Source organism: Oncorhynchus masou, chromosome 33, assembly GCF_036934945.1.
Source record: "Oncorhynchus masou masou isolate Uvic2021 chromosome 33, UVic_Omas_1.1, whole genome shotgun sequence".
In the NCBI taxonomy this organism is placed as follows: Eukaryota; Metazoa; Chordata; class Actinopteri; order Salmoniformes; family Salmonidae; genus Oncorhynchus; species Oncorhynchus masou.
In genome coordinates, this window is record NC_088244.1 from 22928669 (window position 1) to 22955981 (window position 27313).

Genomic DNA, 27313 nt, shown 5'->3' on the forward strand with positions numbered 1-27313 from the left:
GAACAGACATAACAAGACATGACAGGAACGAATTGCAAAACTCACTAAAGCTGGATACTTATATCTCCCTCACTAATTATAAGCATTAGCTGTCTGAGCAGCTTACCCATCACAGCACCAGTGCACAGCCCATCTGTAAATACCCCACCCATCTAACTCATTCCCATATTGTTATTTTTGTTGTTTTTGCACTTTTGCACCCCAGTATCTCTACTTGCACATCATCATCTGCACATTTATCACTCCAAATAGTAATTATTTCGCCACTATGGCCTATTTATTGCCTTTACCTCTTACTACATTTGCACACACTGTATATATATCTTTCTATTGTGTTATTGACTGTATGTTTGTCTATCCCATGTGTAACTCTGTGTTGTTGTTTTTGTCACACTGCTTTGTTTTATCTTGGCCAGGCCACAGTTGTAAATGAGAACTTGTTCTCAATTGGCCTACCTGGTTAGATAAAGTTTAAATAAAATGAAATAAACAGTAGGTGGCCGCATGCACTTTAAACGTTTGTTTGTGGACCGCCATGATATCATAGAAGAAGAATGCGAAGGGTTGATGGTCTGGAACGTACCCTTCTGCAAACCCCCTCTTGCCCGGGAAAATCTGCACACAAAAAAATGCGCTGGGCTCGAGACAGATATTGAAACATATGAGTTGTGGAGTCGTTTTCTATAGTCAAGCTACTTTACTTGCACATTCTTGTAACTTAAAGTAGTTTGTTGCGGTTAGAGTTCAGTGTCGATTGAACAGACAGAACATACAGTTATGTGAGGCAAGGCCGCAACAGTTGGGTTTTGGAGGATTGCTGGACCCACGGAAAAGCGAGGGGAAATGTCGTGGGGGTAAGCCAATCGGCCATATTATTGCATACAGTAGTGAAATGGAGCCACGCACTTCAATTTATTCAAGGAACCTGGCACTGCATTCCAGAAAACATTAAGGCTTTTGTACACTCGTGTTATTTTCAGGGGACTTCGTGTGCATTATGGTTGTGAGCTGGGAGCTAGCTCGGTAACGTTAGCCAGCTAACTGTTGCTCGTTTAGAAGCCGTTGTTATTGTGGCCAGCAAATCAAATTGTATTTATCACATGCACCGAATACAACTGGTGTAGACAGTGAAATGCTTGCTTACGAACCTTTTCCAACGACGTAGAGTTAAACTAAACTAACACGAGCAATACAATACAAAATAATGGAGCTATACTATATACAGGGATTACCAGATCAATGTGCAGCTGTACTTGAGGTAGATATGTAACGTAAACTCGCCCGATTCCGTACAAATGTGCGTAACCGCGACATTCAAACGAGGCTACAAAGAAAAGTAATGGGACTGTGTTGATGTCAAAATCGGGGGTGTGAACTAGGTTTCTATTCATGCGTTGATCGACATAGTAATGGCTCTATAGTATTGGAGACAAGTTGGAAAAAACTGACCCTCCATGTTGACGTGTCATGTCGTAACGTACAGCATGCATAAAGCTACTATTTATGTCTCTTAATCTCTCTCCACCAGGTGTAGCACTTCTCTCATCGTTTAAAAACAAGAAATGGACAGTGACGGGGGTAAGGGGGATACCTAGTCATTTTTTCATCTTCATTGCATGCGATCATCATTCTCAAAGCTGCTGTTTACTTCTAAGATCACTTAAGCACCACCCTAAAAACCCGATTCAAATTCGACACAAACCTTCAAATAGATATGTAATGACACGTTATATAAACACTTTATAGTGTTTTATTTACATCTTAGTGGCGATAAGGTGATAAGTTGGACAGATCGAGTGGAAATAAAGCAATTTTCCCACACTACATCTGTCCTTCTCACTATCACGCATTAGTTTAGCTTCCCCACCTGCCATTTTTAAAAAGACCGGATGGGGCTCATTGCCTACTTGAATCATGCAGAAACGGGCAGTGTGGGGGTCATGTAATTGATTTTGTTGGAAAGGGGAGAAATTGTGCTTTACAATGGTATTGACATTACAGTTGATCTGGAAGTATTACATTTTTGGGGCGCTAAAATAAGGTCAATTGTATGGACCAAGGCGATATACGAGTTTACGTGAGTTTACGTTAAGTGAAGGTAGGGTAAAGTGACTAGGCGTCCACATTGCTAGATGAGAATAAGAGTCAAATAAAGAGTAGAGTGGCAGCCGCCTAGTAGTTGTTTGCTAGATGGCCAAATCAGCTAACGTTACCGGCTTCTTCTTCACCACCAGTTGCAGTCAATTGGACATTTTCTGTCATGTTTGCAACAATTTACTAACAACAGTTCCACTTTGTTAGCATTGTGCATGTGTCATTGATTGGTGAAGACATTACTTTTGACTGATACGCCTAAATTGAAGATTGGCTTTATCGTTAGTGGCAACAGTTAACTACATTGTTTGCAAGACTGATACAGTAGGTGGGCTTCTAATCAAACCAAATTTGATTTAGTCACATGCGCCAAATACAACAGGTGTAGTAGACCTTACAGTTAAATGCTTACTTTATAAGCCCTTAACCAACAATGCGTTTCAAGAAATGGACATTGTCTGTGAACACTAACAAAACTTATTACACAGTTTGAAGGACATGTGTGTTACAAAATTACAATACGAAACTAGATGTACGAGGTAGGGCAGCTGCAGTATTTTATTCTTATTTAGTCCAAATAGCTTTTTAAAAGGTTAATAACATGCCTAGCCATTCTATTGTTAAAGGGTGCACTTTTTAAGGCGATGGTTACTTTTGGCCGATGGACCTGGAACTTTGTCAGAAGTGAGATAACTTTGTCAGAATCAGGTGAAGCATTACAACAACCATGTGTAGTGATCGCTTTGTCCCGAACGACTGAGGGATACCAGTCGGCTGGTTTTGTGGACCAGCCCAGGCTGAATGTCGGCGCTGTACAGTACCGACCGTCATTGGGGACATCATATCATCAGTGAGAGACAGGTATTAGGCCTAGCGTTATAAATTGCCACGCGTTCTACATGTCCAAACGGGCGTATCAACCTTGTGGTAGAGAGGATATACTGCCATATTAAGTCGAGACATCTCTTAATAAAGCCTTGTTCACATTGGCAGTTTGAAGTGACTCAAATTCATTTTTTTTGCATATCCGATTAGAATCTGTTCGTTTTCTTGCAGTCTGAACAGCCAAAAGCCACATGGAATTTGATATTTCAAGCCACCTATGAAGGATACAAATCTGATTTCTGGCCATGCAACGTCTTGTCAAATCTAATTGATTTGCCCCACAAGTGGTGTTTAAACTTATTTGGCATATCTTGTTGCTTTCTAGCTACTTTGGTGACAGTTTTGACAATAACATGAAGTGGTAGCTAACTCGGTTGTTAGTTTATGAACAAATTTAGTGAATGTGCTAGAAACCTAAACAGCTAGCTAGTTGGCTGCTGTGGTGAGCCAAAATGGACTCGTTTTGAAAGTTGGATCATCTTCTCTTTTGAGGCTTTTGAAAGTGTTCTTACACTATGATTTTGAACATTCAAAGCAATGTCCGTGGCAGGAATTGTCACCTTGAGTTCTCAGTGAAAGGAAGCGGGAGCACCACCACCAATCAGCCTACACTCTGCACACTCACCCGTCGTTAAATGACATACCTTTGCCATGTCAGCAAATGACTGCAGTCTGAACACACACAAATCCAATTTGGTCACTTGTAACTTGCTGTTCGGACAGTCAGTTTCCCAAAACGGATTTAAAAAGCAAAACTGATTTGAGAATTAAGGCCTACAGTGTGAACAAGGTAGTTCACATGAATAGGTTCAGCTCAATAAAGCAGCTGGTATGACTGGTAGGTGATAGTAGCTGTGAAGGAACTTTGTAATTGAGGGGCGCATCAATGGCTGTGTTTCAAACTCCTCCTCAGCCCTCGTTTTGCGAGTGTACAATTCTGTTCACTTCGGGGCCTGAAACGCATCATAATTAAATTCGTGATGATTGTTCATCCGCTAAGATAAGTCTACATACAAGTGTAAGTAAAAACTATTGTCAAAGTTTATAAATTGTGCTATGAATGCACATGAAGGCACAAACACATCTCGTAAAAGTGATGTTTTTGTTTGGTTAGCTTTTGGAAATTGTAGAAGTGAAACATTTTCCTTCAGAGGTTCCAGCTAGGCAGGCTAACGTTATTTAGCTAAATAATTTGCTAGCTATAATACAGTAGGTGTATATTAATAATGATATAGTTCATATAAGTAGACATGCAATCATAATTGACTGTAGCGCATATAAAACTCCCAAAAGCTACCGGTGGCTGAAAACAGTCATCGCTGGATGAATGAGTGATGAATTTCCAGGCAAGGACAGGGCATTTAAAAATAATTCCTTCCTTGCCCCTGCAAGTGTATACTCGTCAGACGTCATCAAAAGTGTCCACTTAATTTGAGGGCTGAGGTGATAAGGTGTCTTTTAAGTGTTTGGAATGCAGTCCATGTCTCACTTAAACATCAAATTAGATTGAATCCAGGTGTGCTAAGGTTTTATGCCTTCATCTGGTCTCTTCTTTTTATACTTGTTTATTTGCAGCATGCAGAGTGACGATGGAAACGGGATGCTGTGTGTTGACACAGACTCTGATGTGGCGGAACAGCGGCAGAGTTGTAAAGTTTAAAGTGAAGTGGACTCATGAGGAGGTGAGCGACTGATCTAGACTTAGCTTGAGCCCTTGTCCCATAACGCTAAAATGGCCTTTTATACTTGTTTATATAGTCCTCTGTAACGTAAAAACACTAACCAGAGGCTCTCAGCCTTGACTAATGTAAAAGTGCTATAAAGAACGAGGAGAATAGTTGCAGCTGCTCTGTAGTTAGCAGGTGCAGTAGTATGTTCTTTCTCTTGTACCTGTAGGATGATAATCTGAAGATCCTGGTGCACAACTTTGGAAAAAGTGACTGGAAAACTATCGTCAGCTTCCTACCAGAGAGTATTTGTGACAGATATAGCACAGGCTTAATTGTAGAATATAATTTTAGTCCTATTTTTTTCCTGTTAGGATTGATACTATGAATAAGAGCATATCTGTGTAAAACCTTACAAAAGTTGCTTTCCTCTTGGGACGCACAGAGTACCAATGTATGCACCGCTATATGAAGGCTCTGGATCCAGATATAATCAAGGGTACTTGGACAAAGGAGGAGGATGACAAGGTGAGCATCAACAAGCCAATGTCATTATACAGATAGTTTGCTGTCCTTAAAGAGGAAAATGATTTCCACAGACCATTATTTATCCTTCCCCTTCTTACATCATTGTCTCTCTGTAGGTCATTGAGCTGGTGAGTAAATATGGGACCAAGCAGTGGGCGATGGTGGCCAGGCACCTGAAGGGCAGCCTGGGGAAGCAGTGCAGGGAGTGCTGGCACAACCACCTCAACCCGGACGTGAAGAAGTCCTCATGGACCCCAGAGGAGGACCTGATCATCTACAAAGCCCACTGCGTCCTGGGGAACTGTTGGGCTGAGATTGCCAAACTGGTACCTGGAAGGTCATTTGCCACAGCAGGGTCCAGCATGAACTTTTATTCTCACCGGCCCGTCAGTTGACCCAAAATCTTCTGTCCCAAACTATATTTCTACTGTCCTGGACCTGGGGTAGTTTAAGTTGCATTTGGGCCATGCGGGGCCCATAGGTTAGCGTGTCTATTTATTAAACTACGAATAGGCAACAGTTTTAATATGGTATGTATTAAAAGCTGCGTAATATAAATGAATAACAGTTCATAATTTTAGCTAAGTCTAATATTTAACTAGTTATGCTGTCCTCTGATTTTCAAGAAGTTGTTGTGACTCTTGGTGGTGCACCTCTTGGAACTCCCCATCCCGGATCCGGGATCGTGACTAAAGCCTCAGGCTCATTAGCATAACGCAACGTTAACGATTTCTGAAAATCGCAAATAAAATGAAAATAATGCGTCTGCTCTCAAGCTTAGCCTTTTCTTAACAACACTGTCATCTCAGATTTTCAAAATATGCTTTTGAACCATAGAAATTAACTAATTTGTGTAAGAGTATGCAAAGCTAGCATAGCATTTTGAGTAGCATTTAGCACGCAACATTTTCACAAAAACCAGATAACCAAATAAATAAAATCATTTACCTTTGAAGAGCTTCTGATGTTTTTAATGAGGAGACTCTCAGTTACATACCAAATGCACAGTTTTTCCTGAAAACATCTGTGTGTAGGAGAAATCGTTCCGTTTTCTACATTGCATCTGGCTACCGAAACGAAACGAAAATTCAGTCACCTACAACGTCAAACCTTTTCCGGATTAACTACATAATATCGACCGAAACATGGCAAACGTTGTTTGGAATCAATCCTCAAGGTGTTTTTTCACATATCTCTTCATTGATATATCGTTCGTGGAAGCTTGCTTTCCTCTCTGAATCCCATGGAAAAATACTGGCAGCTGACTTTTGCGCACCAATTTCGGCGCAGGACACCGGGCGGACACCTGGTAAATGTGGTCTCTTATGGTCAATCTTCCAATGATCTGCCTACAAATACGTCACAATGCTGCAGACACCTTGGGGAAACGACAGAAAGGGTTGACTCACTCCTCTCGCATTCACAGCCATATAAGGAGACAATGGAAAACAGAGCCTCAAAAATCCTGCTCATTTCCTGGATGCCGTCTCATCTTGGTTTTGCCTGAAGCTCACGTTCTAGGGCACGCACAGAAAATATCTTGGTAGTTCTGGACACGTCAGAGTGTTTTCTTTCGAAAGCTATCAATTATATGCATAGTCGAGCATCTTTTTGTGACAAAATATCTTGTTTAAAACGGGAATGTTTTTCATCCAAAAATGAAATAGCACCCCCATAGCATCAAGAGGTTAAATGAACAGCCAATCATATTGCTCAAATAGACAGACTTTTATGCATGTGCTTTCGACAATGTGGTGCTGAATCCGATGCTGCCCCAGTAGTTTCCAATGGAAGATCGCAGCAGTGCACAGAAATCTCAAACTGAACAGCCAAAATGCGCTGAAAATGTTGATGGAGCAAGTGGCTGTCGTGATCAACTGGTCTAGAACTGGTCCAGACGTTTTTACTGGCATGTGGGTCATGATTAATAATATCAAACCCTGCCACATGCAATAAAATGGGTCACATTCACATCCTATGTTGACCTAGCAGAATTTGTACATTTCTACCTTTGACAGGACTGACAATGCCATGAAAAACCACTGGAACTCAACCATCAAACGTAATGTAGAGATGGGAGCATATGTTATGGACAATGACGGGAGCCCACTACTACTCTGGAGCAGGGCGAGGTCAGCCCTGTGAATTCTTCACATACTAACAAGCACCATGGTTCAACTAACCCATCACCCATTACTTTGGAGCAGGGAGAGGTTAGCCATTTGTGTTTCTCACATTAAACAAAAACAAAAAACAGGTGCCTGTATATGCTTTGTGTACACAATGTAAAGTGTTGCATTTTGAATATAGTGGATGTTTGATAAACTAGGTTATTTTTGCTTGCAGGTGGATTTCCGTTGTGATGTTGTTTTAGACTCGGAGCCTGAACCTCCAGAGGTGGTAAGAATGCGATGTCCTTGACTGTTACTGTGTTTGCAAAACCTCACCAACACCCCCTATTTGCCCTCTGAACCGCCTCAATTCATCAGTGCAAGGACTCTGTAAGGTGTCAAAAGCGTTCTACAGGGAGGCTGGCCCATGTTGACTCCAATGCTTCCCACAGTTGTGTGAAGTTGGCTGGATGTCGTTTGGTTGGTTGACCATTTGTAGATGCATATGGGGAAACTCAGCAGCGTTGCGGTTCTTGAAACAAGCCAGTGTGCCTAGCACATATTGCCATACCTGGTTCAAAGGCACTTAAAAAAAAAATTCTTGCCCATTCACCCTCTGAATGGCACACCTACACAATCCGTGTCCCCTCCATCTACACTGATTTTGAAGTGGATTTAACAAGTGACATCAGTATTGGATCACAGCTTTCACATCAGTCTGTCATGGGAAGAGCAGGTGTCCTTAATGTTTGGTACACTCAGTGTATGTCTGTGGGAGACAAACAGAAGTGATATGTCCCGTGTTCTATTATCCTCCTATCAGGTATAATTTACAGTGCGTTCGGAAAGTATTCAGACCCCTTCACTTTTAGAATAAGGCTGTAACGTAACAAAATGTGGAAAAGGGAATTACATTATTTTTTCCCCTCGTCATTCTACACACAATACCCCTTAATGACAAAGCAAAAACAGGTTGTTAGAAATTTTGGCAAATGTATTAAAAATAAAAACATACCTAATTTACATAAATATTCAGACCCTTTGCTATGAGACTTGAAATTAAGCTCAGGTCCATCCTGTTTCCATGAATCATCCTTGATGTTTCTATGACTTGATTGGAGTCCACCTGTGGTAAATTCAATTGATTGGACATGATTTTGAAAAGGCACACACCTGTCTAAATAAGGTCCCACAGTTGACAGTGCATGGCAGAGCAAAAACCAAGCCATGAGGTCGAAGGAATTGTCCGTAAAGCTATGAGTCAGGATTGTGTCAAGGCACAGATCTGGGGAAGGGTACAAAACATGTCTGCAGCATTGAAGGTCCCCAAGAACACAGTGGCCTCCATCATTCTTAAATGGAAAACCACCAAGGCTCTTCCTAGAGCTGGCCGTCCGGCAAAACTGAGCAATCGAGAAAGAATGGCCTTGGTCAGGGAGGTGACCAAGAACCCAATGGTCACTGACAGAGCTCCAGAGTTCTTCTGTGGAGATGGGAGAACCTTCCAGAAGGACAACCATCTCTGCAGCCCTCCGCCAATTAGACCTTTATAGTAAAGTGGCCAGACGGAAGCCGCTACTCAGTAAAATACACATGACAGCCCGTATGGAGTTTGCCAAAATGCACCTAAAGGACTCTGACTATGAGAAACGAGATTGAACTCTTTGGCCTGAATGCCAAGTGTTACGTCTGGAGGAAACCTGGCACCATCCCTACGGGGAAGCATGGTGGTGGCAGCATCATGCTGTGGGGATGTTTTTCAGCGGCAGGGACTGGGAGACTAGTCAGGATCGAGGGAAATATGAATGGAGCAAAGTACAGAGATCCTTGATGACAACTTGCTCCAGAGAGCTCAGGATTTCAGACGGGGGCAAAGATTCTCCTTCCAACAGGACAACGACATCTAAGCACACAGCCAAGACAACGCAGGAGTGGCTTCGGGACAAGTCTCAATGTCCTTGAGTGGCCCAGAGGTAGCCCGGATTTGAACCCGATTAAACATCTCTGGAGAGACTAGAAAATTGCTGTGCAGCAACACTCTCCGTCAAACCTGACAGAGCGTGAAATGATATGCAGTGAAGAATGGGAGAAACTCCACAAATACAGGTGTGCCGAGCTTGTAGCGCCATACCTAAGAAGTCTTCTGAGGCTGTAATTGCTGCCAAAGGTGCTTCAACAAAGTACTGAGTAAAGGGTCTGAATCCTTAAGTAAATATATCTGTTGTTGTTTTTTTTTACACATTTTAAAATATTTCTAAAACCCTGTTTTTGCTTTGTCATTATGGGGTATTGTGTGTAGATGAGGTAAACAACTATTTCATCCATTTTAGAATAAGACTAATGTAAAGAAATGGGTCTGAATACCTTCCCAACACTGTATTATAACCTAGTGGAGACACTTTCTTTTTTTTTCTTTGCAATTTTACCAGGTAAGTTGACTGAGAACAAGTTCTCATTTACAGCAATGACCTGGGGAATAGTTACAGGGGAGAGGAAGGGGATGAATGAGCCAATTGTAATTATTAGGTGACTGTGATGGTTTGAGGGCCAGATTGGGGATTTAGCCAGTACACCGGGGTTAATACCCCTACTCTTACGATAAGTGCCATGGGATCTTTAATGACCTCAGAGAGTCAGGACACCCATTTAACATCCCATCCGAAAGACCGCACCCTACACAGGATAGTGTCCTGGGGCATTGAGATATTTTTTAGACCAGAGGAAAGAGTGCCTCCTACTGGCCCTCCAACACCACTTCCAGTAGCATCTGGTCTCCCATCCAGGACCAACCCTGCTTAGCTTCAGAAGCAAGCCAGCAGTGGTATGCAGGGTGGTATGCTGCTGGCTCACATGCTTCCCCATTTGAGAATTTCTTCACAGTATAATCTTGAAACATTCAAACCGCTTCGCACATTTTCTTTGTTCTCTGTAGATGAGGCAATATGGCCCTCACTCAAAACATTAGGCCAAAAAAGGACTCTCACCCAGCCAGGCCAAAGATGGTGGTGTCTCCACCTGTCTCAGCCAAGAGGGACTCCAACAGCCCCTGCTCTAGCGGTGTCCCCACAACCCACCAGTCGCGTCAGAAGAGCATCACAGAAGCCGTACTGCGGATGATATCGGAGGACATGCTTCCCCTCAGCTTCGTCGAGGGCTCAGGCGGTTCATGTCTGTGATCGGCCCCCAGTATCAGAGGCTGTCCCAGCGTGCCGTGGGCCTCCGGCTGTACGATGATGTGGAGAAGGCCATCAAGCCCCATCTGATCCGCAACCTGAAGACCTGCCTGGTGGCCAGCTCAGGCAATGCTGTGATCCACGCCACCCTGGACCTCTGGGCCAACCCCTATGCCGACCCCATTGTCGCCGTGCAGCTGCACCTCTTGGATGACGACTGGCACATCCACTGGCCCACCATGGCCTTCCGCCACATCGGCCACAAGAACTTGAACTTGAACGTGGCCGTGGCTCGGGAGCTGGAGGCCGTTCTGCTGAGTTACAGCCTGTTCCCCAACAACCTGGGTTACATTATCACCAACGAGGCCAAGCACACCATCGCTGCCTATGACCTCTTCTGCGACTATAGGATCATGTGCTCGTCTCAGCGAGGCGACCTAAACGAGGAGGAGATGCTGGCCTTCCTAGGCGACCAGATGCCCACAGAGGACTTCTCAGAGATCCAGTTTGGCACCCGTGTGGGCTGCATTGCCAACATGCTGCAGCTGGTGATCAAGGAGGCTCTGAAGAACTCTTGTGTTGTGGAGAACCTGCTGTCACAGGTACACAACGTGGTGGCCTTCTTCCACCGCAGCGCCTACTGGAACGAGGTGTTGCTGAAGGAGTGTGGCATGTCATTGACCCCCTCACCCGACAGTGGTCACTGAAATTCCACCTTTGTGTCAATGCGGCAGATGGTGCTGGAGGCGGTGTGGGGCTCGGTCTTGACTCTGCTTTCTCAGGCCCGCATTGAAGCCAAGGACTCGTCCAGCTCCCCGCCCATGGTGAGGGCCAAGCGAGAGCAGGTGGTGGACATCATCGGCCTGCTGGAGCCCTTCGAGGAGGCCATCCAGGTGCTGCAGAGCGACGCTGTCACCTTCTCCCTCATCATCCCCTCTCTGATCGGCCTGGACAGGACCTTGGAGACCCTCCCCACCAACTACAGCCACTTCTCCAAGGGGCTCCGATCTGGCCTGCACACACACTTCCAGCCCCTCATCCTGCAGAGGGACCTGATCCTTGTCACGGTGCTGGACCCCCGCATTAAGCTCCAGCCCTTCGACAACGCCAAGCAGGAGGGGGACACCTCCACACTGGCCGCCCCCTCCAAGTTCCAGGTCCGAACGCTGGTTGAGGCGTCGGTCACCGACATGGATTCCTGGAACCCATTGGTGAAGCAGAAAGAGAGTGAAGACAGCCATGAGGCCTCCAGCTCCAACAGTTGCAGCATCAAACTCAAGCGCAAGTCCATCTTCGGTTTCCTCCAGCCTGTGGCCAAGACCATGAAGCTGTCTGAGCTGGACCAGTACTTATCAGAGCCTGTGCTGCATGGGGACTGCTCCACCCAGGTTTTTTAGAGATGCCTCACGGTTTCCCCAGCTCCAGAGGACAGCCAGGAGGCTGCTGGCTGTGCCAGCCACATCAGGGGGCTTTGACCGGCTTTTCCCCATGGCGTCCTGCATCGTCAGGGCCAAGAGGAGCCGGCTGCCCCCTCACACCACCGAGAGGCTGCTGATCTACAGGGAATCACTGAAGGGTAAAGACGGGAAGACCTCCAATTCCAATGGCTTTACTTAACAGTCATAGACATGCTGAACAAAGTTTATTTGTCACGTGCGCTGAATACAACAGGTGTCGACCTTACAGTGAAATGCTTACTTACAGGCTCTAACCAATAGTGCAAAAAAGGTATTAGGTGAACAACAGTGCCTTTTACTTCTCATTATCAGTCCTGTCTCTTACCGTAATGTTTTTTATATGTAACCTTTACTTCACTCTGCAAGTCAGGTTTTTTTAACCTTTTTATTTAACTTGGCAAGTCCGTTAAGAACACATTCTTATTTACAATGACAGCCTAGGAACTGTGGGTTAACTGCGTTGTTCAGGGGCAGAACGACATATTTATTTTACCTTGTCAGCTCGGGGATTCAATCTAGCAACCTTTCGGTTACAGGGCCAACGCTCTAACCACTAGGCTACCTGCTGCCCCATTAGGTGATTGTCACCCAAGTTGACATGATTGAACAATGAGCCGGAACAGAAACCTGCCACCAAGGGTTGAGCTTTGAGGGCTGAGTCATGTCATGAAATGTAATACAACAGAAATAATACCTCCTAATTCTTGAATAAAATGTTATTTTTGTAATTAAGAAGTTCATTAATATTGGTTATCATGGAACATTTTGGAAAGAACATGTTTGGTACACCTTGTAATGGACAATATGGCGAGATGGACAAATATTTTTGAGTGTATTATGGCAACTATTCTTAAATGTTTTCTGTTTGGGGTTTGAAGCATTTTTTTTGCCATTATCTACTGTAGTTACTACTGTGTATTTGCAATTTTTCTTCAAGGATCAACTAGCGAGCAGGGAACCAGTGTTATAAAGTGATGAGTTCATATTGAATGGTGTTTTAAAAATAATTTTCTGGTTTGTTTGGTCAAACAACTTTTAATCAAAATGGACATTGTTTTGCATATTACTGTAAATGGGTCTTATGCAGGTTGACATTTCACCGATGCAAATATGCACTTTTCTATACCTCTTTTCTACCTCTAATACTGTAAGGTTTCAGTTGCTTGTCGCTGTGAACTCTTACTTGGGGACCAATCTCATAGCAAGTAGTGTTGGAGTAGTAGATAAACTGCTTTTCTATGGAAGTTGCACAAATAGGTTAATTTGGATCACCTTGGAATGAGAGAGAATTTCTGTCAGTTGTAAGTGTACTGAAATAAATTGCCTAGGAATTGAATTTGATGTACAGATAACATTAACTCTCCCCATAGGTTAACTAGTGATGAACAATGAAACGGTAAGATACCTATACTGTATTCAACTGGGTCGAGCAGTTAGTGTTTTTAGTGTCATAGCCTATATCTGGTATGTTCTTTTCCTGACATTATGCCTGTACATTTCACTATTACATATTTAAGAATTTTGTAATTATGTAATAGTGAAATGTCCACACTACAATAATTTCTCTGTGTATTTATTCTAGTCACTTTAAACTAACAATGCCTTGAATGTATCAATTTATTCTAATCATGTAATGGATTTGAGACTTTGGTCTTATTTTGAGGGGGATTGTGTTCATGGTCTCATTTTAAGGGGGATTGTGTTCATGGTCTTATTTTGAGGGGGATTGTGTTCATGGTCTTATTTTGAGGGGGATTGTGTTCATGGTCTTATTTTGAGGGGGATTGTGTTCATGGTCTCATTTTGAGGGGGATTGTGTTCATGGTCTTATTTTGAGGGGGATTGTGTTCATGGTCTTATTTTGAGGGGGATTGTGTTCATGGTCTCATTTTGAGGGGGATTGTGTTCATGGTCTCATTTTGAGGGGGATTGTGTTCATGGTCTCATTTTGAGGGGGATTGTGTTCATGGTCTTATTTTGAGGGGGATTGTGTTCATGGTCTCATTTTGAGGGGGATTGTGTTCATGGTCTCATTTTGAGGGGGATTGTGTTCATGGTCTTATTTTGAGGGGGATTGTGTTCATGGTCTCATTTTGAGGGGGATTGTGTTCATGGTCTCATTTTGAGGGGGATTGTGTTCATGGTCTCATTTTGAGGGGGATTGTGTTCATGGTCTCATTTTGAGGGGGATTGTGTTCATGGTCTCATTTTGAGGGGGATTGTGTTCATGGTCTTATTTTGAGGGGGATTGTGTTAAACAAATGCAAATCTCTCGATTTCACATAAGCTACTGGTATTGCGTTCTGAACCTTCATTTTGTGCTCTGTCCAATTGCCAACCTCTCATGAACAGCTATCTTTAGTTGGGTTTACCTCTACCAGATTGAAATGTCTGGGGAATGTATGGAAAATAAAGACACTCAATGTTTCTGTATTTTACAGGTTCTCATTTTTGTTGTCTGCGTGAATTATGTATGTATAGGCCTATTGATGAATGCACATCTAAAAGTTGTGTACAGCATTGAGTACACAATTATTTACAGGTTACTATTAATCCCGGTTAACCCATTACTAACGTTTTGTGTAATGCTTGATTACCATTTATGTTGATGTAGTCTATCCAAGAGAGATTAGGTTATTATCAACCTTCAAAGAGCAGTCACTCGCATGCTGTGAACAGTCACTCGCGCATGCTGTGAACATTCCTCGGACGTACACCACTGTACAGATGTTATTCAGTCATTTCATCCACGCTGCTCGTGCACGTCAACGAGCGTTTGCGTAATCATGCCCTAAAATAGAACTTGGCTATATTTGTGAAGCTTGATGCACTGCAAGTCCTGCCTCTCCCATCTCATTGTTTTTAGGAGCATTTACCAACGTGGGTGATTGAAAGATGAACTGAGGTCCATACTCAAGTCAAGTGGGTGGTGGTGTAATGCACCTTAGTTGTTTGCCAACTTCCATAGAAAGTCCGAAGAAGAAGCCTGAAGGAGGAGAGATTACTAGAAACAAACTTGATTTATGCTTTAATCTGTGGATTAATTGTCGGAGTAGAGGACCTTGTGCATTTCTGGTCAAATAACAACCCTATGATTATATCCCAGGACAAATTAGCTAGCAACAGAAGGTTAGCTAGCTAAATTGCCGTAAATGTTTAATGCTTTTCGACCTGTCCCCAAATTAATATAGTTGGTTCAGGGTTCGTTTTGATATTTAAACCTGCGTGTCCTGATTGTGTCTGGTGTGGGTGGACAAAATCAACATGCATGCGAGTGGTCTGGTCAGCATATTAGTGTTATGGCAGCAACATTGAGTCCACCCACTCCATTGGTCCCAATACAATACACTACATACCTGCCTATGAATTACATATTGGATTATAGAGAGAAAAATATTCTAGGTGCCGAAGCAAAATGTATGTATGGTGATGTGTGTGCTGCCCATCATACCTGATTCCCTGCTGGGTGTGCAATATCAAGTGTGCCTATATTTAATGTGGTCTCAATCAAATTACCCATTGTTTATACTAGGCTATAGGCCTAGGCTATACGTGGTGCGTGTTCGGAGAACCACAGGGCAAAGTTTTATTTGTATGAAAATGAACTTCCCAAGATTATTTTTTTTTGCGGTGCTGGGACGTTGTAAATAAAACTAGGCTACACTGCATTACACATTGCAATGGATAGCCCTGGCCTGCCCTGCTCTTGGTGATGCATATGACCTTCATATGATGGAGTGTCAGTGGTCCAGCTCAATCAAATCTCAGACACCCAGAATATTGGGAATTATCACTACCAATTTAAGATACATAAAGTTGTAGTAGAGGTTTATCAGATGAGGAAATTGTAAGCTCTATGAAAACTGAATCAGATGAGTTGGGATTTCTATGTTTAAATGAATGATTAGAATATTCCACCATGAAACCATATGATTGTATGAAATTGATTAGGATCATGAGATTATTCTAATGATGTGTGTGGTTTTAGTTAGTAGAATTATATATCCGTGAGTGTAGTTTTTAGTCAGAATTAGGGTATAACAATATATCTGTACAATATGCATAGTATAGTATCTTAAAAACAGACTGTCTGAGCAAGATTCGGTGCCGACCTTGGCTGGGGGCCACTGAAAGTACTTCCCAGGGTCTCCCTATCTTGAGGGAGGATGGGGAGTGATTCTCACGGCCTCCCCGAATCTTTGTCGGCAGGACAGTATGTGCGTATGATATCTGCTGTTTGTGTGGAAGTATGTGCGCAGCTATAAAATGGATGTCTTTGTATTATTGACTTTAGAACGTTCTCTGAATAAACTGTACTAACCTTTTGTATAAACTGAGTCTTTGACTAATTATTGTTATACCCATGGTCTTACAAACCTCGGGGATTGGTCAGAGCTATTGATTGTCAGTTATTATCATTGGGATAGAAAATTCTCATGACAATGAGAAACGTGTACAGTTGAAGTCAGAAGTTTACATACAGTTGGGTGAATTTTGGCCCGTTCCTCCTGACAGAGCTGGTGTATCATAGTCAGGTTTGTAGGCCTCCTTGCTCGCACACGCTTTTTCAGTTCTGCCAACAAATATTCTATGGGATTGAGGTCAGGCCTTTGTAATGGCCACTCCAATACCTTCACTTTTTTGTCCTTAAGCCATTTTGCCACAATTTTGGAAGTATGCTTGGGGTCATTGTCCATTTGGAAGACCCATTTGCGACCAAGCTTTAACTTCCTGACTGATGTCTTTGAGATGTTGCTTCAATATAGCCACATGATTTTCCTTCAACATGATTTTGCTCCCTCATGATGCCATCTATTTTGTGAAGTGCACCAGTCCCTCCTGCAGCAAAGCACCCCCACAACATGATGCCGCCACCCGGTGCTTCACGGTTGGGATGGTGTTCTTCGGCTTGCAAACCTCCCTCTTTTTCCTCCAAACATAACGATGGTCGTTATGGCCAAACAGTTCTATTTTTGTTTCATCAGACCAGAGGACATTTGTCCAAAAAGTACGATCTTTGTCCCCATGTGCAGTTGCAAACCGTAGTCTGGCTTTTTTTATGGCGGTTTTGGAGCAGTGGCTTCTTCCTTGCTGAGTGGCCTTTCAGGTTATGTCGATATAGGACTTGTTTTACTGTGGATATAGATACCTTTGTACCCGTTTCCTCCAGCATCTTCACAAGGTCCTTTGCTGCTGTTCTGGGATTGATTTGCACTTTTCGCACCAATTATGTTCATCTCTAGGAGACAGAACGTGTCTCCTTCCTGATCGGTATGACGGCTGCGGGGTCCCATGGTGTTTATACTTGTGTAGTATTGTTTGTACAGATGAACGTGGTACCTTCAGGCGTTTGGAAATTGCTCCCATGGACGAACCAGACTTGTGGAGGTATACAATTTTTGTCTGAGGTCTTGGTTGATTTTTTTATTTGATTTCCCATGATGTCAAGCAAAGAGGCACTGAGTTTGAAGGTAGGCCTTGAAATACATCCACAGGTACACCTCCAATTGACTCAAATGATGTCAATTTGCATATCAGAAGTATCTAAAGCCATGACATTGTTTCCTGGAATTTTCCAAGCTGTTTAAAGGCAAAGTCAACTTAGTGTGTGTCAGCTTCTGACCCACTGGAATTGTGATGCAGTGAATTATAATTGAAATAATCTGTGAACAATTGTTGGGAAAAATTACTTGTGTCATGCACAAAGTAGATGTCCTAACCGACTTGCCAAAACTAGTTTATTAACAAGAAATTTGTGGAGTGGTTGAAAAACTAGTTTTAATGACTCCAACCGAAGTGTATGTAAACTTCCGAGTTCAAATGTAACTGGAGAGTTGGACATCAAAATAAGTGAGGATAAACTGAAGTGTGTTTTGACAGATGAGGCTTTCCCACTCCAAATAAGGTTTACCACTCCAAATAATAATGTGTTTACGTTGACTCGTGACAACAACAAAAAAAAATACTTTTTTTATTTCACCTTTTTTTATCCAGGTAGGCTAGTTGAGAACAAGTTCTCATTTACAACTGCGACCTGGCCAAGATAAAACAAATTAGTGCGACACAAACAACAACACAGTTACACATGGAATAAACAAACGTACAGTCAATAACACAATAGAAGAAAATAACGTTATGTACAGTGTGTGCAAATGGCATGAGGATGTAAGGCAATAAATGGGCCATAGGAGCGAAGTAATTACAATTTAGCAAATGAACACTGGAGTGATAGATGTGCAGATGATGATGTGCAAGTAGATATACTGGTGTGCAAAATAACAGAAAAGTAAATGAAAACAATATGGGAATGAGGTAGGTAAATTGGATGGGCTATTTACAGATGGGCTATGTACAGCTGCAGTGATCGGTTAGCTGCTCAGATAGCTGATTAAAGTTAGTGAGGGAATTATAAGTCTCCAGCTTCAGTGATTATTGGAATTCGCTCCAGTCATTGGCAGCAGAGAACTGTAAGGAAAGGTGGCTAAAGGAGGTGTTGGCTTTGGGGATGACCAGTGAGATATACCTGCTGGAGCATGTGCTACGGGTGGGTGTTGTTATCGTGACCAGTGAGCTGAGATAAGGCGGAGCTTTACCTAGCAAAGACTTATAGATGACCTGGAGCCAGTGAGTCTTGAGACGAATATGTAGCGAGGGCCAGCCGACGAGAGCATACAGGTCGCAGTGGTGGCTGGTGTATGGGGATTTGGTGACAAAACGGATGGCACTGTGATAGACTGCATCCAGTTTGCGGAGTAGAGTGTTGGAGTCTATTTTGTAGATGACATCACCGAAGTTGATGATCGGTAGGATAGTCAGTTTTATGAGGGTATGTTTGGCGATGTTGTGAAGGAGGCTTTGTTGCGAAATAGGAAGCCGATTCTAGATTTAATCTTGGATTGGAGATGTTTAATATGAGTCTGGAAGAAGAGTTTACACTCTATCCAGACACCTAGGTATTTGTAACTGTCCACATATTCTAAGTCGGAACCGTCCAGAGTAGTGATGCTAGTCGGGTGGGCAGGTGCAGGTAGCGAACGGTTGAAGAACATGCATTTAGTTTTACTAGAGTTTAAGAGCAGTTGGAGGCCACAGAAGGAGTGTTGTATTGCATTGAAGCTCGTTTGGAGGTTTTAACACAGTGTCCAAAGAAGGGCCAGATGTTTACAGAATGGTATCGTCTTGAGTAGAGGTGGATCAGGGAATCAAGAGTTCGTTGATATATACAGAGAAAAAATGTGGCCCGAGAATTGAACCCTGTAGTACCCCCATAGAGACTGCCAGAGGTCCGGACAACAGGCCCTCCAATTTGACACACTGAACTCTGTCTGAGAAGTAGTTGGTGAACCAGGCGAGGCAGTCATTTGAGAAACCAAGGCTATTGAGTCTGCCGATAAGAATGTGGTGATTGACAGAGTCGAAAGCCTTGGTCAGGTCGATGAAGACACCTGCACAGTACTGTCTTTTATCGATGGCGGTTATTATATCGTTTAGGACCTTGAGCGTGACTGAGGTGCACCCATGACCAGCTCTGAAACCAGATTGCATAGCGGAGAAGGTATGGTGGGATTCGAAATGGTCGATAATCTGTTTATTGACTTGGCTTTCGAAGAGTTTAGAAAGGCAGGGCAGGAGGGATATAGGTCTGTAACAGTTTGGGTCTAGAGTGTCACCCCCTTTGAATAGGGGGATGACCGCGGCAGCTTTCCAATCTTTAGGGATCTTGGACGATACAAAAGAGAGGTTGAACAGACTGGTAATAGGGGTTGCAACAATGGCAGCTGATTTGTACAGGTCCAGGTTTTGCAGCTCTTTCAGAACATCTGGATTTCGGTGAAGGAGAAGCTGGGGAGGCTTGGGCAAGTAGAGCTTTTGGCCGGGTATGGGGTAGTCAGGAGGAAAGCATGGCCAGCCAATCCACGGTTTCTGGTTAGGGAATGTTTTAATCGTTGCTATGGGAATGACATCTTCAACGCACGTTCTAATGAACTCACACACCGAATCAGTGTATTTGTCAATGTTGTTGTCTGACGCAATACGAAACATATCCCAGTCCACGTGATGGAAGCAGTCTTGGAGTGTGGAATCAGCTTGGTCGGACCAGCGTTGGACAGACCTCAGCGTGGGAGCTTCTTGTTTTAGTTTCTGTCTGTAGGCAGGGATCAGCAAAATGGAGTCGTGGTCAGCTTTTCCGAAAGGAGGGCGGGGCAGAGCCTTATATTTGTCGCGGAAGTTAGAATAACAATGATCCAAGGTTTTGCCAGCCCTGGTTGCGCAATCGATATGCTGGTACAATTTAGGGAGTCTTGTTTTCAGATTAGCCTTGTTAAAATTCCCAGCTACAATGAATGTAGCCTCCGGATGTATGGATTCCAGTTTGCAAAGAGTCAAATTAAGTTCGTTCAGAGCCATCGATGTGTCTGCTTGGGGGGGAATATCTACGGCTGTGATTATAATCGAAGAAAATTCTCTTGGTAGATAATGCGGTCGACATTTAATTGTGAGGAATTCTAAATCAGGTGAACAGAAGGATTTGAGTTCCTGTATGTTTCTGTGATCACACCACGTCTCGTTAGCCATAAGGCATACGCCCCCGCCCCTCTTCTTACCAGAAAGATGTTTGTTTCTGTCGGCGCGATGCGTGGAGAAACCCGCTGGCTGCACCGCCCCTGATAGCGTCTCTCCAGTGAGCCCATGTTTCCGTGAAGCAAAGAACGTTACAGTCTCTGATGTCCCTCTGGAATGCTACCCTTGCTCGGATTTCATCAACCATGTTGTCAAGAGACTGGACATTGGCGAGAAGAATGCTAGGGAGTGGTGCACGAGGTGCCCGTCTCCGGAGTCTGACCAGAAGACCACCTCGTTTCCCTCTTTTACGGAGTCGTTTTTTTGGGTCGCCGGCTGGGATCCATTCCGTTGTCCTGGTTGAAAGGCAGAACACAGGATCCGCTTCGCGAAAGTCATATTCTTGGTCGTACTGATGGTGAGTTGACGCTGATCTTATATTCAGTAGTTCTTCTCGACTGTATGTAATGAAACCTAAGATGACCTGGGGTACTAATGTAAGAAATAACACGTAAAAAAACAAAAAACTGCATAGTTTCCTAGGAACGCGAAGCGAGAATCTGCCAGAATCTGTCACGTCTGTCACATGTGCTCAGTGTGAACCTGCTTTCATCTGTGAAGAGCACAGGTCGCCAGTGGTGAATTTGCCAATCTTGGTTTTCTCTGGAAAATGCCAAACGTCCTGCATGGTGTTGGGCTGTAAGCACAACCCCCACCTGTGGATGTCGGGCCCTCATGGAGTCTGTTTCTGACCGTTTGAGCAGATACATGCACATTTGTGGCTTGCTGGAGGTCATTTTGCAGGGCTCTGGCAGTGCTCCTCCTTGCACAAAGGCGGAGGTAGCGGTCCTGCTGCTGGGTTGTTGCCCTCCTACGGCCTCCTCCACGTCTCCTGATGTACTGGCCTGTCTCCTGGTAGTGCCTCCATGCCCTGGACACTACGCGGACAGACACAGCAAACCTTCTTGCCACAGCTCGCATTGATGTGCCATCCTGGATGAGCTGCACTACCTGAGCCACTTGTGTGGGTTGTAGACTCCGTCTCATGCTACCACTAGAGTGAAGCCAGGAAGCATAGGAACTGAGAAGTGGTCTGTGGTCACCACCTGCAGAACCACTCCTTTATTGGGGGTGTCTTGCTAATTGCCTATAATTTCCACCTGTTGTCTATTCCATTTGCAAAACAGCATGTGAAATGTATTGTCAATCAGTGTTGCTTCCTAAGTGGACAGTTTGATTTCACAGAAGTGTGATTGACTTGGATGTACATTGTGTTGTTTAAGTGTTCCCTTTATTTTTTTGAGCAGTTTATGTATATATGTATATTTTTTTAAACAATTTTTTTAAGCAAAGGTTAATAAGGGAGTTATACTCCAGTCTAGTAGGTGGCGGTAATGCAACATTTATTAGATACCAACCGCGGTTAAACCTCATCGAAGAAGAAGCAGAACGACATGCATAAACTGCATAACATGTTTTGTAATGTTTTTTTTTTATTACAGTTAGCCGTAGTTAGCTCAACACACTCCGAGGCTGTCTTGTGTAAACCATCTACACAGTAACTACATCGCAAAGAAAGGTAAATAATATTTTAGTAAATCATTTTGCATACCCCAGTTATGTATTTCGTCGAAGGAGTTCACTTTGATAACAGCTAAGCTGCTGGAAGTATCAACAACCGTACGATGAATGTCGAGTTTAAGCGAACCAGCTACTTTCTGTATTTAGTTATGATGTCAGTTCAACAGAAGTACACAACCCGAAATGTTGAAAGCATTTGATCTAGATAGTGGTTTAATTTAGAATGGAATGCAGTCTGTTTACTATCCTGCATTTGTTTTAGGATGGCTCAAGTGCCCAAAGTTAGGCTGGCAGGGGGCTTGGAGATCTGCCGCATGCTGAACGGCATGTGGCAGGTATCAGGTGCTCATGGTCCCGTGGATCATCCCAAAGCAGGTAAACTGAAAATAGGGTAAAAGTTTCTTCAAAATCAAATCTATTCACACCTTAAGTGTCTAGCTAATGTCTTATATGAGTGAGTGCCCCACACAATATTTTGTCCAGTTTATTTAACTGAGAACAAATTCTAATTTACAGTCACAGGATGAATGATTAGGAATTTAGCCAGGACACTAGGGTTGACAATAAGTGCCATGGGATCTTTAATGACCACAGAGAGTCAGGACACCCGTTTCACGTCCCATCCAAAAGACAGCACCCTACTCAGGTCCCCAAACACTGCCCTGAGGTATTGGGATATATATTTTTTTTAGACCAGAGGAAAGGGTGCCTCCTACTGGCCCTCCACTTCCAGCAGCATCTGGTCTCCCATCCAGGGTTTGACCAGGACCAACCCTGCTTAGCTTCTGAAGTAAGCCAGCAGTGAGATCCAGGGTAGTATGCTGCTGGCTATAGCTTATCAGTTCCATACAGTTTCAATGGAAAAATGTAAATACATTTTTTTTTAGATGATGCTGCCTATTATAGCATTTTTTTTTACCCACAATTTTTATTTCCCTAACAGTTATTATCAAACCCCCTTTTCCTTTTCCTATTCCAGTGCAGGCGATGCAAGCTTATATTGATGCTGGCCTAACAACTTTTGACATGGCAGATATCTATGGACCAGCGGAGGAGATTTTTGGACGCTTCAACAGCCAGGTATGAATTGTTGTTGTAGCCTACACCACACAAACTCCAGATTATGAACCTGTTGGATTGAAAGTGTATGTACATATTGTAGATTGTATGAACATTGATCTCAGATCTGTGTGTGCAAGTGGAGCAGTACCCCTGAATTGGCACAGGAGGGAGCTAATGTAGCACAGTTGCTATTCGGCGGTTGGGCTGCTCAGTCTCGCTCTCAAGAATCAGGGGAGAGATTGCGTATGGAAGATCAGTAAATTCTCTCACTCACTTATACACACACATGAAAAAGCCCTTACACATCAAGCCATAGTCATACACACATTGTCAGATGCACTCTTACACCCACACTCTTTTTTTTTCACCATTAACAATGGTTTTAATATGAAGATTTTATTTGCATCTTCATTTATTGATTCCTATGGGTTTCAGACCTTGTCGGTGCCCAGGCACGCTGCATCTCACACGATTATGACTTGGATGTGTTTTGACACCTGGAATAATGTCCTCTGAGAATGCTTCCCAACACCAACCTCTCTGAGGGTTGAATCACCTGTCTGTAACTAGATACATCTGCTCTCACGTGTGAAACGGAGAGATTTATATGGTCTCTCACATCTGACTGAAAAGTGTCTTGAGATCTTTGAGGAGATTATGTGGACTGAGTGTGTTATTATATGAAGTGTGGTACACAACCAGACTGAGTACATTTTATGAATACATTTCAGTGTCTTTTCACAGATGGCACGGAATGTAATTGTAGCGTTCTGTTTTCTAGCGGAAATGGAAACCCAGCTGTGATGCTGCAGCACCCCTGCAAGGTTTGACCAAATGGGTGCCACGACCTGGACCAATGGACCGCAAGGTGAGTCATTAATACAGACTAGTGTGTGAAAAATCATCCTGCAAGTTGTCCACCATCACACCCACCAATTAACAATTAGAACTGCTTGAGGACAGTGTCTCAGGACAACGTTCAGCTATGTGAGAGACTCCCTTATCTGATTCTATTTTGAGGTGTCTGTTCTGGTTCACCTATGTCACTAGGCTGCAACAAAAGCCTGCACCGTCACCAGCCATAACAGGGTAAGATAAGTCACGCCTGGTGAAGACATCTTTAATATGTCTCGTCACTAGGTTGTGGAGAAGGCGTTGCAGCGTTCCATGGCCCGTATGCAGGTGGATTCTCTGGACTGTGTGCAGTTCCACTGGTGGGACTACAGCGATGATAGATACCTGCATGCCCTGGGGCACCTGTCTGACCTGCAGCAGGATGGACTTATACGTAGGTTATCTTATATAACCATTTACTAATCCCATGCACACAAGCTTTGTTAAGATTCACAGTTCAGCCATGTACCTTGTGTACTTGTTGATGAGCTGTGCCTGTTTGTCAAGTTTAGATGTACTCCTTATTTTCTTACTCTTCAGGAGAGCTGGCCCTTACCAACTTTGACACTCAGAGGCTTGAGGAGATCACAAACAAAGGGATCAGAATCTCCAGTAACCAGGTACAGTGCCTGCTCCCTCATTCCCTCATTTGTTTGTTCCGTCTTTCTCTCGCTTTCTCACAAGCTTAATGGGAGGCAATTTCCTTGTGCCTTATAGAGTATTGTGAAATCTGTGCATGTTCAGTACATTAGTCTGTGTCAGCGTTCAGTATGTCCAGTATTAATGTCCAGGGATGTTTCCTCCCAGGTGCAGTACTCTCTGATTGACCAGCGGCCCGCTGCTAAGATGGAGGCGATCTGCCTGTCTCACGGCATCCAGCTCCTCACCTATGGAACTCTGGGTGAGGACCGGTCTGAGGTCGTATGGGATTAAGTCATCACGGCCACGGCTCTACTTCTACTGCTGCTTTTTGGCTGCTCTAGATCATCAGGCGTTTGCCATTTAAGAGGATGAAGAAGCACAAGCATTCATGTCACTGCCCTGAGAGAGTCAGTGGTGACAGGTTGGATTAGGTCCCAGTTAGCCTGGCCCAGGTCTGTATGGGGTTTAGCCTACCCATCTGACCCATAGATCTAGACCAGGCTAGCTCACAGTTACTGTTGCAATCTTAGTGACCGGTTATGGTCTGTTTTTTTTTCAAGTTATGTGATTTACGATATTATATCGTAAATCACATCGTAAATCACATAACTTTAGACAGACCCATAAGCGCTCCTTCTAGCCATGGTATTCTTGATATTCTGATCTGCTAATGACTGACTCTCGCATAAGTCCGCAATGAAAAATATAACGTACTCTCGCCAGATATATTGGGGAAGAAATCTGAGATACTGCATGCTTTGCTTTGATGCATTATGGTTATTAGTATTACTGAAATTAGCAAGTTGTTTAATATAGCGTTAGAGATTTTAGAAATCCTTTCCGTATTGACTCTTGCAATGTGGGGTGTAGTGATATAAAATGGTGGCAATCTAAGATGGAGTCCAAACTGACAATGCGTCTCTGCTGTTTCTCTGCTTCCCTCTTCACCCTATCTCCTCTCTTCCTCATCTTTACCCTGTCTCTGTCTCTCTTTCTTTATCCAACCCCTCCCTCCATCTTTTTAAACCTCCATCGCTCGGTCCCCCCTCTATTTCTCAGCCGGTGGTCTACTCTCAGAGCGCTATCTGGGGAAGGCGGAGCCTACAAGCAGGGTGGAGCTCAACACTGCCTCCCTCAGTAAATACAAGAAGGTGATTGATGGCTGGGGAGGATGGGGGCTGTTCCAGGAGCTGCTGGTTGTCTTGGACAGTGTTGCCCAGGGCCACAGCTGCTCCATTGCCAACGTGGCTACCCGCTACATTCTGGACCGACCAGCAGTGGCTGGAGTCATCGTGGGCTGTCGTCTCGGTGTTGCTGGGGCAGAACACATCAAGGACACCCTGCACAGCTGCAGCCCAGAGTTGGAGCTCACGGCGCAAGACCTGCGCACCATCGACGGCGTGCTGCAGCGCTCGTGTGACCTCATGAGCCTCATCGGAGATTGTGGAGACGAGTACAGGAACTAGAGGAGAATAGAGAAGATGGACCAGAGCATCTGGGTTGGAGGGAAGTAGAGATGGGGTACTGGAGGAAGAACATGTAACTGTGTGAATAAATGTGTGTATAGATGATGGTGGGAAGTTAGAGGATGGCAGGAGTAGAAGGAAATGTGGAAAGAGAAGGCATGGGGGGCTGAAACTGACAGATGGGAGGGGCATGAGGGGGAATGACAGCATGAACTATGACAGGGCACACAGATATACAGCATTTTACTTTTATTCAAAAAAATAGTCAACATGTAATAAATGTTACCCTGTACCCATATAATTAAGAATGTAATGTATATAGCGTCATGTCTCTGTGTATGGAAAGGGCTTTTAAGTAAAACAAGATCTTGACCTAAAGCAGCTTGTTTAATTTACAATACGCACAATAGTTATTGATATTTTTGAAAAATCCTCTTCCTGTACTCTTTCATGACATCTCTTCAGACAAGGAGAAAATAGTTATTTCTGTTGCATTGCTCAAAAGATGGAAATGTCTCTGTGTTTGTGGTCTGTGGTGGACCTTTGTTTGCAGTATTGTGTTTGTTTGAGGATTACTACGGTGGAAGATGTGGGCAGGCCTGTCTGGGGAACATTTTCACTAGGGAAGTAGATCATGGTGGAGTCCTCTGATGTTCCTTAACAGAGCTAGCTGACCGGCTGTTCACTCAAGGGTGGATATACGCAAACAGGAGGGGTCAGAGGCAGATTTGGGGAGGGGGTAGCACTGAGGGGCAATCAGATGACAGTCTAGAAGATTGGGGGTGGGTGTCAGCTGGGGGGAAGGAGCAGGGGTATTTTGGGGGGGGGGTTCTCCATCTCTTGTAACTGTGGTAACGAGGCAGTGATACTGTACAAGAGACAGATGCTCTAGACTGCCTCTATCGCAGCTGCTGCAACTCACAGGGAGGGTACCCACAGCCTGGGGTTAAAGGTTAGATACAATATCACATGTACTCCCCTATGGGGAAACCCACATTAGGGTGGAGTACAGTGAGTACCATGGACTATGACATCCAGTAAAACTACAGTCTCTCACCAAGGGACTGAGTTTAGCCTGCTTCAGTGTGCCTCAGACTAAGGGCTCAATTCAATCAGATCCGCTTTAACCAATATCCGCATAGTAGTTGTTTTGGCAGTGTCGGAGGTGGAACTCCATTAGAGCTGTCAAAT

The 27313-nt window shown here is 43.8% G+C and overlaps 1 protein-coding gene and 1 pseudogene across 1 annotated transcript; both read left to right on the forward strand.

Moving 5' to 3' along the window:
* Positions 1-577: 577 nt before the first annotated feature.
* On the forward strand, positions 578-14342 carry LOC135527437 (uncharacterized; annotated as a pseudogene).
* A 7548-nt stretch (positions 14343-21890) lies between these two features.
* LOC135528050 (uncharacterized oxidoreductase YccK-like) lies at positions 21891-26500 on the forward strand. Its single transcript, XM_064956819.1, has 8 exons — positions 21891-22056; positions 22321-22433; positions 23038-23138; positions 23902-23988; positions 24261-24408; positions 24555-24634; positions 24822-24915; positions 25716-26500. Exons 2-8 carry the CDS (start codon positions 22322-22324, stop codon positions 26120-26122), a joined length of 1029 nt encoding a protein of 342 aa, XP_064812891.1. The 5' UTR covers positions 21891-22056; position 22321; the 3' UTR covers positions 26123-26500.
* The last annotated feature ends 813 nt before the right edge of the window (positions 26501-27313 follow it).

Coding starts and splice junctions, on each gene's coding strand:
- LOC135528050 (XM_064956819.1), top strand. CDS start 22,322: ATGGCTCAAGTGCCCAAAGTTAGGCTGGCAGGGGGCTTGGAGATCTGC. Junction 23,989..24,260: donor CTGGACCAATGGACCGCAAG/GTGAGTCATTAA, acceptor TCTCGTCACTAG/GTTGTGGAGAAGGCGTTGCA. Junction 24,635..24,821: donor TCAGAATCTCCAGTAACCAG/GTACAGTGCCTG, acceptor GTTTCCTCCCAG/GTGCAGTACTCTCTGATTGA.